Source organism: Lynx canadensis, chromosome X (assembly GCF_007474595.2).
Source record: "Lynx canadensis isolate LIC74 chromosome X, mLynCan4.pri.v2, whole genome shotgun sequence".
Classification (NCBI taxonomy): domain Eukaryota; kingdom Metazoa; phylum Chordata; class Mammalia; order Carnivora; family Felidae; genus Lynx; species Lynx canadensis.
In genome coordinates, this window is record NC_044321.2 from 15,333,359 (window position 1) to 15,347,067 (window position 13,709).

The following is a 13,709-nucleotide window of genomic DNA, read 5'->3' on the forward strand; positions in this document are numbered from 1 at the left end:
GAACTAAAAATACCCCTACTCTTCCTCTGTTTTAGTTGTTAATTTTTTTAAATGCCACTTAACTAGTTATTCATGGAGGGATTTCTCCCCATAATTAGTTCTTAATAATTATAAAGAGGAGTTCTGTTGGGAAATATGAATGATCATTTTTATGTACGAGAACCCTGTGTGCAACGAGTTATCAAATGTCCAACAACATCACGTCTTCCTATATTATTCAACCTTAGTATCTGAATTACACAGAAAAAGTGAATTGGACTCTTTTCAAGACTAAAGAAGAATTATGAGGAAAAGCATTTATTGCTAGAATAACATTTTTCCTGAGGCTGGGTGAGTGAAGTAAGTACTGACTATGCTTAACCACATGGGACATGCATGGTGAGGCTACGACCCGTGGGAAGCAATCCTCCCTAAGCTGATCCTCGAGATCAGGAGGGCACAGGCAAAGCAGGACAATTAAGTTTTTATTTCGTCAAAAGCAGCTGATTAGGGACGCCTGGGTGGCTCAGTCAGTTAAGTGTCCGACTCCCGATTTCGGCTCAGGTCATGATCTCAGGGTTTGTGAGTTCAAGCCCCGCATTGGGCTCTGTGCTGACAGCAGAGCCTGCTTGGGATTCTCTGTCTCCCTCTCTCTCTCTCCCTCTACCTCTCTCTTTCAAAAACAAATTTTAAAAAAAACATTAAAAAAAGCAGTTGATTAGAAATACAAAGAAATAAAAAAAAATGGTTTACACCAAAATAAAGTCTTCCTGGTGATTCTCTTTGGGAGGCTGCATTTTTTCACTGTACTGGGCATGCATTTTTAAAGATGTTTCTTTTTTTAGGAAAAACGGCAGCATATTTCAAATCTGCCCATTGAGACCAACTGGCAACTTCCCAGTTTGGTAATCTGTAGCATTTGAATCTAAGAATCTTGAGCTCTACCAAGGGCGCTGTAAATACACACAGACAGACACACGTGTCGACAGAACGGAAGTACATTACCTGCCCCTTGCTTGATGACAGGAGCGGATGGAGGAGGTGGCTTCTTGGGTCTCTGAAAAATCAATCAAAATGATAACACATGAGATTGTCGGCAAGCCTGGCCTGTCACATAAGGACCTCAGACATTGTTTTCTAGATGCAGTTTGGACAGACCAGAGAAGCTCTCCAAAAAATTGAGCCATTTTCTCTCCAGGGATGTCAGGTTTTGGCACCTTTAAACCAACACTAAAATAAATTCGGTCTGCAAAACAAAACTCTGATGGACAAATGAAATACCATTTCCCCCTTTCTAAATTTGTAACAGCCTTCTGGAAAAGCACGGCTCAGCAAAAATGGCCTGAAACCAGCAAGCACAATGGTCCTCCTACGCTGAAACCGCATTTGCAATTAAGATTTAATCTGCTGAATAACCAAGTGATTCAGAGGAGTCACTGGGACAGCTCGAAATCAGATCTGCTCCGGATGTGGGACCTTCAGCAAATGCAGGCTGAGGGGCTGGGTACGGTTCTAAACCTTCAGCGCCTTCTGACCCCAAGGCTGGCAGGCCTTTTGAGAGGCCCCCCCACAGAACAGATGTACCCTGGAAACTGGAATGGAGCTTTTTTTTTTTTTTTTGGCTGCGATTTGTTTTTCTCTCACAACCTGTCACTCTGTAGGTGACGAGGCAGCAATGCAATCAGTGGCATCCATCCCTGAACCCCTTCCAGGGCATCTCCTCGCTCACCCAGGATCGACTATAGGAGAAAGATGGTCAGGCTGGACTTGGCAAATGATTCAGGGGCCAAGAATCCATCTAGGGCACAATTCTTGGACACCACTCTTAGAGATGGGAGCCAGAGGCGAGAAGAGAACCATTTCAACATCGACTTCATTAAGAAAAGATGGAAACAGGGAAGATTTGAGAATATGATCCATGTTGCTGCTGATGCTTCTACAGACCCTCTCCAGGCATCACATATCAATGATTTTTTAAACAGTTCCAACAAACTCTCTCCTGCACTCTGAAAATATACCACTGTGGTATCACTGCAGGGACCAGTAAAAGCCCCCATCAGTCCCGGGCCCCTACCTACTGGTGCCCATCAGTGCCTGCTATTGTACTAGGGCACCAGAAAAAAAAAATGATTTCAAGTAAAACCTGGGGAATATGAGACCAATAAGGAACTTTTTCAGGAGGCATCATAGCATGTAGGCTCCAGATTCCGTGACATTTCACCTCTGCTCTTTAGTAGCTGGGTGACTCAGCCAAGTTACTTCTAGTACGTAGCGTGGCATGGTGGCTGAGGGGTGGGGCTTCAGAGCCCGACTGATTACAAATCCTGGCTCTTTCAATTCTTAGCCGTGGACACCGGGCAAGTGAACTCACCTAGCTAAACCTTCTCATCTGTAAAATGACAATAATATTATCTCCCTCCTGAGAGGAGGTGGTTTCATAAACAGAGGGCATCAGTAAGCACTGCCCTGTTGAATCTTTTTGACAACTCTGTAAGTAGTGGTATTACTATGCCCATTTTGCAGATGAAATAATTAAGGCTTAAAGAGATGAAGCCGCCTCCCAAAGTCACCAGGCTTTTAAACAAGTGGGGGGCTGGGGGAGTAGCCCCATGCTGTCTGACCCACAGGCATGCTCTTAACCACTGTGAGGGACCCGCCTTGCCAGAGCACATCCACTAGACAAAGCACCACATGGCCAAATACCGGACACGGTGTGTAAAAAAAAGCAAAGGAACTGTAGTATGTGAAAGTTGGAAACAAACAAGTATCAAACTGCAGCCATAGTATGAGCGCAAATCAACTATGTTACAAAATGGACAGAAAGAGAAAAAGACTGCAAAGGAATAAATTAATCGCGTGATATCTGACTAGTGTAGGATTGCGGGCGTGTGGGTGCGTGCGTGTTTCCTTCTTAATATTTTTCGGTACTGTCTACATGAGTACAGACAAACTTCCTTATAAAAAAAGAGAAAGAAAGATGCTCTAAGGGCCACCTCCCCCCGCATACGGGCCAGGCCGTCTGCCGACAGAAGGCCCTTTCCCGTCTGCCCAGCTCTCCACCCCAATTTCTTCCTTTTTCTGCCTCCCTTCTCTGCGCTTGTATAAATTAGACTGGGGACAGATGTGTGTTTATCTAATGAAGTTATTGTTGAAACTCTGCCAACTAACCTTCCTCTACCTCAGGATCAGAGTAATTTCTTATTCACAGAACGGCCAACACCCTGTGGCCTAGTTCTTTCCAGCCAAGCCCCAAAGATGCCTACCCAGTGGATGTCTTGCTCACTTCCTGCTCGTTTGAAAATTTTTATAACCAAGTTCACATGAGCCTCCTCTTGCCGAGGCTGTTCCCCCAGCGACCTTGCCTCAGACCACTGGGCCCCAAATGAAAAAAACCAATCACAAGTGATCATGTTTTCCAAGATTACTGTGCAAAAAAAAAAAAAAAAAAATCCCTCAGTGTTGTGTCAGATTTGGCATGGAGCAGACACATGAAGCGTGACAGGGCAGAGCAGAGGGGCACGGAGAGAGAGGACGGGATGTGTCAGGCTAACAGACAGCGTGTGACAAGTGTGGTCATGGTAAGTGTGTGCTTGACGGTGGCAGAGGAAGGAGGCTGAGGTGTGAGGTTTTGTGAGGAGCCCCTGGCACTAGTGGAGGCAGGCGGGGGCAGTTTGGAAAGGACGTAACAGTCTGTGACTGTCTTGTATCCCCCAGGCTTGAGCAGCGCTGGCCGGGGGCCAGCTTTGCTTATTAGCGGCGTGGGTCTACAGGCTATCTGGTTTTTTTCCTTTTGACTTGACTTCACTCTCTGATTCCATCAAACTTAGCCTTCCTGCCTTCTGAGATGAGAAATGATGCCACATTTTCAAATACGAGGTCTTTTAAGGTAATTCGAAACCAAAACCAGGGCCAGGGTTCCTTGTAGCTCTGGGCTGCCCCCCAAATGATTAAAAGAAGATTGCACGTGAGCCCACAGTGAATTTCCGCTTTAAATGCAACACAAGACAGGGCAGTGAGAACTGAGAAGGCAGACTGGGGAAAAGCTGTAGCAAAATGTGACAGTGAAAACCTGAGCACAGGCACTCCTGATTCTCAGATAAAAAGACGTAAGCACATCACTCAGTTGGTTTTCCCCCAAATGTCGGATCATGACTGGATGAAGGACACAGGACGGAAGGGGCCTCCAGGTTAAGCAGGAGGCCGAAGCTTTCTCCGTCGCGCTCACCAGCACCAATTAGCGCCGCACGTGTGTGCTCAGAGACACCCTTTCAACTCGGGCGAGTATTTTGAGTCATGAATTTTTAGAGGCACTTGTTCTATTTCTTCTCTTTATCCCTCCCTCCGTAGTGAAAATAGAACACTCCAGATCCAAATTCAGGTGGCTTCAGCCTGCTCAATTTGCAGATGGATGCTAAAAACAGAGGATGTTAGCGCTGTGAGTGATCCCAGGGTCCCCTCCAGAGCTGACAAAACTGAGGCCTACAGGGGCCATGTCAACAGCCAGGTGGTGGCCAAAGAAGGTCCAGAACTCACACCTCTCAATGTCCAGACTGAGGCAATTCATCACTGAACCACCATTTTGTGATTTCTAGGAGAGCAGAATGCTTTCCACGGTCTTCACATATGCGGGGCGTCCAGGCCTGCGTGTGCCTGCGTGTGCGTCTGCCCGTGTAGAGTCACTGGCTTGGACACGGAAGCAAACACCATCCTTCAAAGGATGCATTAACTAGATCTGATCGCTTACCATTATCGCCAGGAAGGAAATAGATCTGAATGTTCTGGAGTGAAGACAGCAGGAAGGCAAGTTTTACTTCCTGCTGATGGATTTCAGAGCTGACTCTGCCCTCTGTTTGGCAAGCCTGGCCAGTCCCAGGCGAAGAGCTCATCAGCTCAACTGGCCCCACCCCTCCGGCAGGAATTTTGATTTGCCACTTGGCCTCTTGCCTTCAGAGCTCTGGCCCCACACATGTGGTTTGTTGAAAATAACCAGAGAAGCGTACTCTTGATGGCTGGGTGCCCTTTAGGGGGGGCTTTGTTAGATGAATATGGTAAGATCCTGGAAGCAAATCTTAGCTTGATTTTGAGCCTTGGGAAGCCCTCTTCCAGGCATCCAGCTAAATTCTCTAGAAGTGTCTGTGTGAGGCTAGAGAGGGGACAAAAATGGACAGTTCCTGACCAGGGCACTACTCATGGGTTTAAAAATGGTCAAAGGCCTCCACTCTGCCCTTTCCTCCCCCGTCCCTGATAGATTTGGCAACACCTTTGAAGAGTGCAGCTGGGGCTGTGCTCAGAGGAGTGCCCCTCTGCACCCTAAAGAGTCCCTAGCACAGGAGCTCTGCAGGAGCCACCACGAAAACCTGTTCTTGGCAGCGTCTCTCTTGACTTTCCTCTACTTAACCTCTGGTCTGGTGGCCTGCATCCCTCGTCTCCTGGCCTGCATCTCTTGGCTGGGCCCAGCTGGACTGCCAGCCTATTGGGTAGTCACCCAGGCTTCGGTATTTGGCTCCTCCCCAAGATGCTCGCATAGTTTACCCCCATGGCTCACGCCTTTGCTCCCTCCACCCACTGTAAAAGTGACGCCTCAAGCCCATAGCCAGACCTCACACCCAGACAGAAAGACCTGAGCTCCCCTATGTCTGGAAAGAGGAATCGGACAAGGGACCTGGCTTCTCCCTGCCCCTCCTCCTTTCTCATACTAGTACAGGAGAGAGCAGGAAGTAGAAGGGGAGAGACTGAAGGAAGGGAAGGTACACCTGGTCACCAAATGACCAAAGGACAAGTGATTCCTGAGAGCCAACCATATACCAAGCATGCTGCTATGGACTGAATGTTCATCCACTGAATGGACCCCCTATTCATATGGTGAAACCTAATCCCCAAGGTAGTGGTGTTTTGAGGTGTTGCCTTTGGGGGCTGATTGGGTCATGAGCATGGTGCCCTCATAAATGGAATGAGTGTCCTTGTAGAAGAGACCCCAGTGAATGCCCTTACCTTTTCTGCCATATGAGGTCACAACAAGAACAGCCATCTACGAAATAAGAAGTGGACCTACACTAGATGCTAAATCTGCTGGCACCTTGGTCTTAGACTTCCCAGCATCCAGACTGTGAGGAATAAGTTTCTGTTTATAAACCACCCAGTCTATGGCATTCTGTCATAGCAGACTGAACTAAGACACACACTTTCGGGCCCATGAAGGAGAAGCTTGAGACATGGGCTCTGCCTCAAAGAGATGACATTTCAGATGGAATGATGACAGAGAATCATCTCAGGCAAGAATACACTGAATGAGGCTCTCAGCTGAGAGAGTATGGGCGGTAAGTACCAGCAGAGAAGGGAGAAGGCGTGCCATCCAGCCCACGTGATCAAAGCTCAGGGCACCATCATTAGGTCCTACTTGGGTGACACTATGCCTTGACAATCCTCATCTCTGCAAGTGAAATTACCCAGGAAACTACATATACAGACAAGGCTGTAGGTGATTTTTTTTTTTTTTACAATGCTGTTTATTAGAAGCACATATTTGTTTCTTTTTTTTTTTATTTTTATTTTTAATTTTTTTTTCAACGTTTATTTATTTTTGGGACAGAGAGAGACAGAGCATGAACGGGGGAGGGGCAGAGAGAGAGGGAGACACAGAATCGGAAACAGGCTCCAGGCTCTGAGCCATCAGCCCAGAGCCCGACGCGGGGCTCGAACTCACGGACCGCGAGATCGTGACCTGGCTGAAGTCGGACGCTTAACCGACTGCGCCACCCAGGCGCCCCAGCACATATTTGTTTCTTTTTGGAAGACTATTTGGGGGAAATATCATCGGACATCTTTAGAAACTAGAAATAGTGGTTCTCAAAAAGCTGAAGGACATGACTAGGAACAAAGAAAATTTGGGCTGAGACAGTTTTATAAACTGGGTTGTCAGATGATGGGGGCTAAAGTCAGGGGCCTCCGAAGAACTTGGTAAAGAGAACGTAGTCACAGTTACACTGGCAAAATCCACTTAGAGTGGATTAGTCATTGTCGAAACGAAGGAAGAGTCCTCCTTTCGTCTAAAAGTCTGGACCCTACGCAGCTGCTGAGTGATCTAGAACAATCTTTTTTTTTTTTTTTTTTTTTTTAAACTTTTTTTTTTCAACGTTTTTTATTTATTTTTGGGACAGAGAGAGACAGAGCATGAACGGGGGAGGGGCAGAGAGAGAGGGAGACACAGAATCGGAAACAGGCTCCAGGCTCTGAGCCATCAGCCCAGAGCCCGATGCGGGGCTCGAACTCCCGGACCGCGAGATCGTGACCTGGCTGAAGTCGGACGCTTAACCGACTGCGCCACCCAGGCGCCCCTAGAACAATCTTAAGGCTGGTACTCAACCGTGACTGGGAATGTGGGAAACCTACTTGATTGTACCACAATGTGTCTGCAGACTGACAATGAACAAGAAGGGGCCGGTCAGCTGTGAGAACAGAAAAGAATGGAAAGCTGCTGAGGCCAAAGGGGCAGCGCACTAGCAGAGAGCATCTGGGCTCAGCTGAATTCAGCACACAGCTGCCTGGGCACCCCCTTCCCTCTGGCGCGTGAGGGGGCCTCAAGCTATGCCTGCAAACGACTGGCTCCTCCTGCTTTCCTTCCTTGCTCTCCCAGAAAGCACCAAGTACATGTGGTTTCCTGTACAATCTGGCTTCGAAAAAGCCAGGCCCAGTGGAAGCAAATGCCCAGGGCAGGCGGGCCCATGCGTTCCAGACTGGCTGACATTTCCGTTCTTGTTGCAATTAGTAAGCTGGCAGTCGGCTCACTGGGTAAGTCTCTGTGAGTTGGCAAAGGTGAGCCTGCATCACAGCCACAGGCATCTTTAGAAATCCTTGACGGAAGGTTTCTGCGGTCCTGAGAGGCAGACCCTCCGCTGCAGAACATTCGCTATGGAAATGCCTCCGGGGACCTTCGCAGCACTCTGGTTCTTGACACGGTATATACTCAGAAGAGTCCTCCACGGCAACGTATACTAGCACAGTAACATTTTCTTCGGGTGATTTGAACAGCTTCTGTTGAAGTGCTGCAGCCCGAGACTTCTTCTTAAAAAGCAATCTTTCAGAAACATCTTTCAGAATATCTATTCTATTTTTTTAATGACAATAGAAGTTCTCTGTTCTTGAGAGCCCAAGTTCCCCGTTTTCCTTCAATGATGATGACAGAGCACGTACGTTGATTGCTTCAATAGAGCTCTCAGCATATTTAATCTTTCCATTTTGATATTCAATTTTACTGTCAAGTCTCAAAATAAACAGCCAGCCATTGAATCTAGGTTCTCTCATAAATAGCTTACATAATTGCTCTAAAATATGCACCAAGAGATCAGCAGGTGCTCCCCCCACAGGGAATAGTTTGAGAGAAAGCCCCAAAGCGTTTGTCACCCGGTGAGAGAGAATGTGCCGAGCTCTCTCTGAAAGAAAGCCCTCCAGGAAATTCCAGAAGGCTCTGTGGTAACCACCTGGGTCCGCACCGCCGCAGCAACGGGCCAGCCTCGTCAGAATGCTTCCGCGATGCCTACTGATTCAGGAGGTCGGCTGCCGAAGAGATGGGGTTTGCTGCCATCTACCCTAATCATCCCAGACCGTCCTCTTTTCTGGGTGAATGGTTGCAACCCCAGCCACTGGCAAGACAAGATGACATGTGCTGAAACCGGTGGCAGAATGTTTCAGACTCTGTCATTCACACAGCGCATGTGTGTTAATGATTCCAATCATCTTCACACGGCTCGGCTCGGCAAACAACACCCCCAGCTCCTGACACGCTGTCACCAGCTCACCAGTACTCTGCGTGTGGCAATAAAGGCTGGTGTAACGGCCAGTGCAAAGCAGGTTGGCTGGTTTTATAGGCCGGAGGGGATAAAGAGGATGTAAGACTTTACATTTTCTAAAAGCTAAATGCCACATCACACAATCACTTCTCAGCTGCATGTATTTCTTTGTCTGACAGGTACGACCATTGCTCCCCCCAACTGAGTTTTCTGCTTCTTAGGGACAAGGTTAAAAGACCGATCAAAGAGATGGTGGCTGCTTGTCTGAGGTTGGCGAGATGCCCATGGGGCCGCAAAGAGCGTGCATGCCTCAACGAGCAAGCTGAGTCTACTCCTCACCGACAACTTCACTCTCTCGGTAGAAGTCTTCCCTTAATACCTTATGTAACAGAGCAGAGCTTCTAGAAGAGTATGCCATGGAATCTCTCTCACCTGGTGTATTTGCTGCCTCACTAAAATAGGACCGGGAACTGTAAGGCAAGGTGCCACAATGCAGGCAACCACAGGCTTTGCCCATTTGTTAAAAGAATTATCCAGATTTTACCTTAGCCTTCAAAATCATACTATATCAATCAGAACCAAGAAGGTCGTAAATAACCAGTAGGGCGGCATGCTTGCTAAGGTTCCTTGGCCACAGGAGAGGAGTCACCACGAAGGACGTGGCATCCAAATGCTTCAGGACACGAACACCTTTTACCAGGCTTGTAAAGATGGGTGAGAAGGGTCAAACAGGCAGTCAGGACAGCCCTCTCCCCTCCACTCCTTGGAAGAGGCCCACCCTCAGTGTACTTTTGGAAAGGTCTGGCAGGTCTCTGTGGCCCTGAACATCAGATCCGTTGCCAGACCCTAAGCCCACAAAGGCAGGAAGAAGGGACCCAATAAACACACGGTGGATGAATGAATAAACAAAACATAACAGCCAGGGAGCAGATCCTGAAAAAAGATGAGAAATCACATGAAGATTATACCACTCTGTGCCCGCTTGTCTCTACGACTATATTTTATAAAGCATTAGATTTCCTTTTAAAGGCTATCATCAAAGTTCTCAGATGCATTTGGATTCCCAGGGAAGCTCATAAAGACATCAAGATAACTGCGTTGATTTGACAGCCGAAGCAAGATGAACCAGAGTCAGACTTCCATCATTACAGCACAGTTTGAGCTGGAGCCTTCCCACACTTGTGATAACAGAGCGATAATTACACCAAGACCCTAACAGTTAACATATATGGGACGTTTACCAAGCACCACGTAGCTATGCTAAAGCTTTCCTATCTTTTCAACAGTTCAGCAAGGTAAGTACGATTATTCTCACCATTTTACAGATGAAAATACTGAGGGTTGGATACATTCAGTGAGATGACCTGGAACGGGACAAGTAATGGACGGGGCCATGATTCAAGCCCAGGTCTGTCAGATGCTGTAGCCTGGAGTCACAACCATTACACTCTGTAAATGTCTGTCAAACCTCAACCCTGTGTCCTGTTGTTTCAAACCATTTACGATCCAATCATTACTAAACGTTAGCATCTGTTTTTCTCAGGGATGGATTCTGTCAACTGATAACCCATCACTGCGACCATCTAGTAAAAACGGCTCAAGTGATTTTGCTTGCTAGAATTTTTTTTTTCTTGAATGGTGAGCTCTTCTCTGTTCTGAGAATTTATTCCTCTCCTAAAATACCGTGGGGAACTGGAAGGTGGGGTTGTCATGACTTTGAAAGAGTACTTCCCAAATTATAATGTGTCACGTGTAACGCATCAACGGGTCACCTGAGGACCTTGTTCAAACGCAGGTTCTGATGCGCCAGGTCTAGAGCGGAGTCCGAACATTCTAACAGGCTCCAGGTAATGCTGATAAAGTGTGGCACGTGGACCAGCAGTTAAGTGTCAGGGATACAGAAAACACCAGGTGTGGGGAATAAGCCTAGGAATTCCCTGAGCTTATTTCCAACAACTAGGAATTGGAATCCAGATTCTCTGAACCCCAAACTCAGTTCCAAGAGAGCACAACATGAGCGGAACAAGGAATTGGAATCCAGATTCTCTGAACCCCAAACTCAGTTCCAAGAGAGCACAACATGAGCGGAACAGAGCATTCTTCAGCTAAATAATACAAGAAAGTGACCTGCGCAAAAGCGTAGAAGGTGTGGCCCTAGGAATAAAACCAATCTAAAGATCTATGGGGCATAACCTTGGTGGGTACCAGTACCGTGCAGCTTCTCGAACAATCACGGGTGTCCATCTAAGCAGTACACACACCATCGACACGGTTTCGTATTCTTACCAACCAATCCACCAGTATGTAGCTATCCTTCATAAACGTCAGCTTCCTGGGAATGGTCATGGGTCCAAGTCAGGTTCATGGTCCAGTAGCAGAGCCCCAATGGGCACAAAAAGAAACCAGTCCAGAAAGGCAGACGGAAGTCAAGTGAAAGCCTGAGCCAAGAGCCCTGAGATGCAGGACAGAATGGAAAAGACCAAGGTGCTGCCCCCTTATAATGTAAAGTGCTGCCCCCTTATAACGTAAAGTGCTTCTAACTTGTCAACATCTCTTGTTACATCTCATCGGAGAAACAATACACCCGCAGCGAGGCAAAGATGGACTCTGGTTCATTTAAACAACAGCAGTGGAAAATGGGCCCCCGCAAAGAGAGAACAGGTCAGGGGTGTATACGTATACACACACAGTGTAGGAACATTACTGGCTGTGCTCTGCGTCCTCAGCCTCACGATGTGCTTTTCAGCCACTTCCACGATACTGGGCACTTCACCCCCGCCAAGGACATACGACACAGGATGCAGGCGGTCCACTTAAATGGAGCACCCAAGAGGTCTTGTCATGTGGGTGCTTCTATGTTCTAGGTACTGCACCAAGCGCTTTGTACACGAGAATAAGGATCACTGTCATTAGCTGTCATATGAGGAAACTGATGCTTGTGGAAGGTAATGAACTCATTCACACTCTCACCCAGCGTACAGAACAGCCGAAGGCTCAGAAACCAGGTCCATTGAACTAAAATGTCAGTGCTCTTCAATGGTCCACTAAACTCCCCTCACCCCTCACCCCAAGACCCATCCGGGAAGCCACCACTCTGACAGCGTGCGGAGCGCTGACATCCAAGCCAGGAGCACTTACATTCCCCTCCTTTTCAAAGTCAGGTGGAAGTAACTTCACGAAGTTATCAGGGAACACTCCTCGTCTGCCGTTGAGCTCTCCTTCCCACCAGCCCACGTCGATGCAGTCCTAGGAAACAGGAGAGCAGAGAGTGAGAAACGGGACAAGCACCCTCCAGGGAGGTCTGACACCCTGCTAGAGGGGATGGAGGCCCTTTCCTGGAGGCCACTGTCAACCCATCCACCGTGGTTACTGAGACCAGGTCAGCATCAACCTCAAAATCAGACGGGAGAAGGAAAGCACAAGTGTGCTAGAGCTGCTCAGACTCGAAACCCAGTGCGGCTGCCGGATGCCCTGAATCTAGAAGATCTTTTTTTTTTTTTTTTTTTTTTTTTTTAAAGATGGGAGGATATGTACCTTCTTCGTCTTAATTTTACTGAAATAAAACTATTTCATTAACAGCAAACATGCTTTAGAAAGTATCACATGCACAAAGGTTCTCTTTGGCCTGTCACAAAGCTTGCGGAAATGAAAAAAGGGCTTTGTGTTGAGAGTCAGCCAAGCCTGAGAAAAATCCACTTTTGGCAAGCTCGTGAACGCCCTGCTCTTCCTCACCTTCTCCTTTCGGTGTTGATGGGGCACGGGTGTCATCATGAGAAGCCCTTCGCCCACCTTACAGAATTCCATGTTTGCTTACTAAATGAATGAACAAATCTATTCATTCTTCCAGATCAAACCTGTTTCCCTTTAAGTCATCCCTATTCTGTTCACTCACTCATCAAATGTTTACTGAGTGCCTATTTTGTGCCAGGTATCAGGCAGACGGTGAGAGCTCGGCCTGTGCCAAGCTTCCGTCCTGAGCCTAATGGCCTCATAGTTCTCCTGGACGCTTAACCTCATGCCATAAACCACTTCCATTTTGCCTCACATCCAATTGGTTGGAAGGCAAGTTTGTTCTGGTTTCACAACGTATCTCACATTTGTCCCCCGGCTCTAATTCCACTTGAACCACCCTAATCCAAGACTCACCTGGCCTACTGCAAACCTCCTCGCTTGGGCACTTTTTCCGGCCCAGCTTATGGGCAATGTACACACAGTGCTGTTAATTACACGCCCTCGAGTAAAAATCCAGTTCTCAGAGTGTGATCGATAACTTCCTGCTAGAGCCGAAAACGAGCAAAGGCTTTCCAAAAAGTGCTAGTCACACATAGGACTTTCAAAGTTGTGCCTGAAGCAGGAGATGTTCAGCAAAGTGAGGAGATCATGCCCAGGGCCCACGGAGAGACACTCATGGTCCTCTACAAAACCAGTGGGCCAGGATGGCTCAAGCAGCAGATGTGCAGCTGGGCCCAGGGCCCAGATGTGCAGACCCCCGGAGGGCCACAGCTTATGTGACTCACAGGTGCCCTGCTCAATCATACATCTTAGCAAGGTGAAGAACACATCTGGCTTTGTCACCATTATGCCCCCAGCCCACCGCACAATGTCCAATGTAATAAATATTTATGGAATCAATGAAGACTCTTTCTAACCCTAAGTTCTATGATCTCCTGCAGTCAGGACAAGGTAGCCTCCATCTACCTTAACTCATGATGACTGTACGTAAGAGAGGTCAGGTGAGAAGTAAATGAGCACCACCCTCCCTTCCAATAGTGGTAACTGTTTACAAAGATAAACTAACCCTTTAGAAGAGGATGTGGGTTTTAGAAATGGGCCCTTAATCACAGATGGTAAATTCTAGTCCAGACCAATGCCAAAAAACAGACACTTGAAACATCAAGTTCAGACTTACCCAGGACAAATCGGAGTTCAAAAGACAACATGAGA

General features: G+C 47.5%; 1 protein-coding gene across 4 annotated transcripts in view; it reads right to left on the minus strand.

Moving 5' to 3' along the window:
- Window positions 1–13,709, minus strand: part of SH3KBP1 (SH3 domain containing kinase binding protein 1) — a 334,711-nt gene that overhangs the window by 56,129 nt on the left and 264,873 nt on the right. For all 4 annotated transcript variants that reach the window (XM_030304713.1, XM_030304716.1, XM_030304714.1 and 1 more), the window contains 2 exons: window positions 11,904–12,011; window positions 985–1,036 (listed from right to left, as the gene is read on the minus strand). In XM_030304713.1, the coding sequence (XP_030160573.1) occupies window positions 985–1,036; window positions 11,904–12,011 (160 nt within the window). The remainder of the gene's footprint in view (window positions 1–984; window positions 1,037–11,903; window positions 12,012–13,709) is intronic.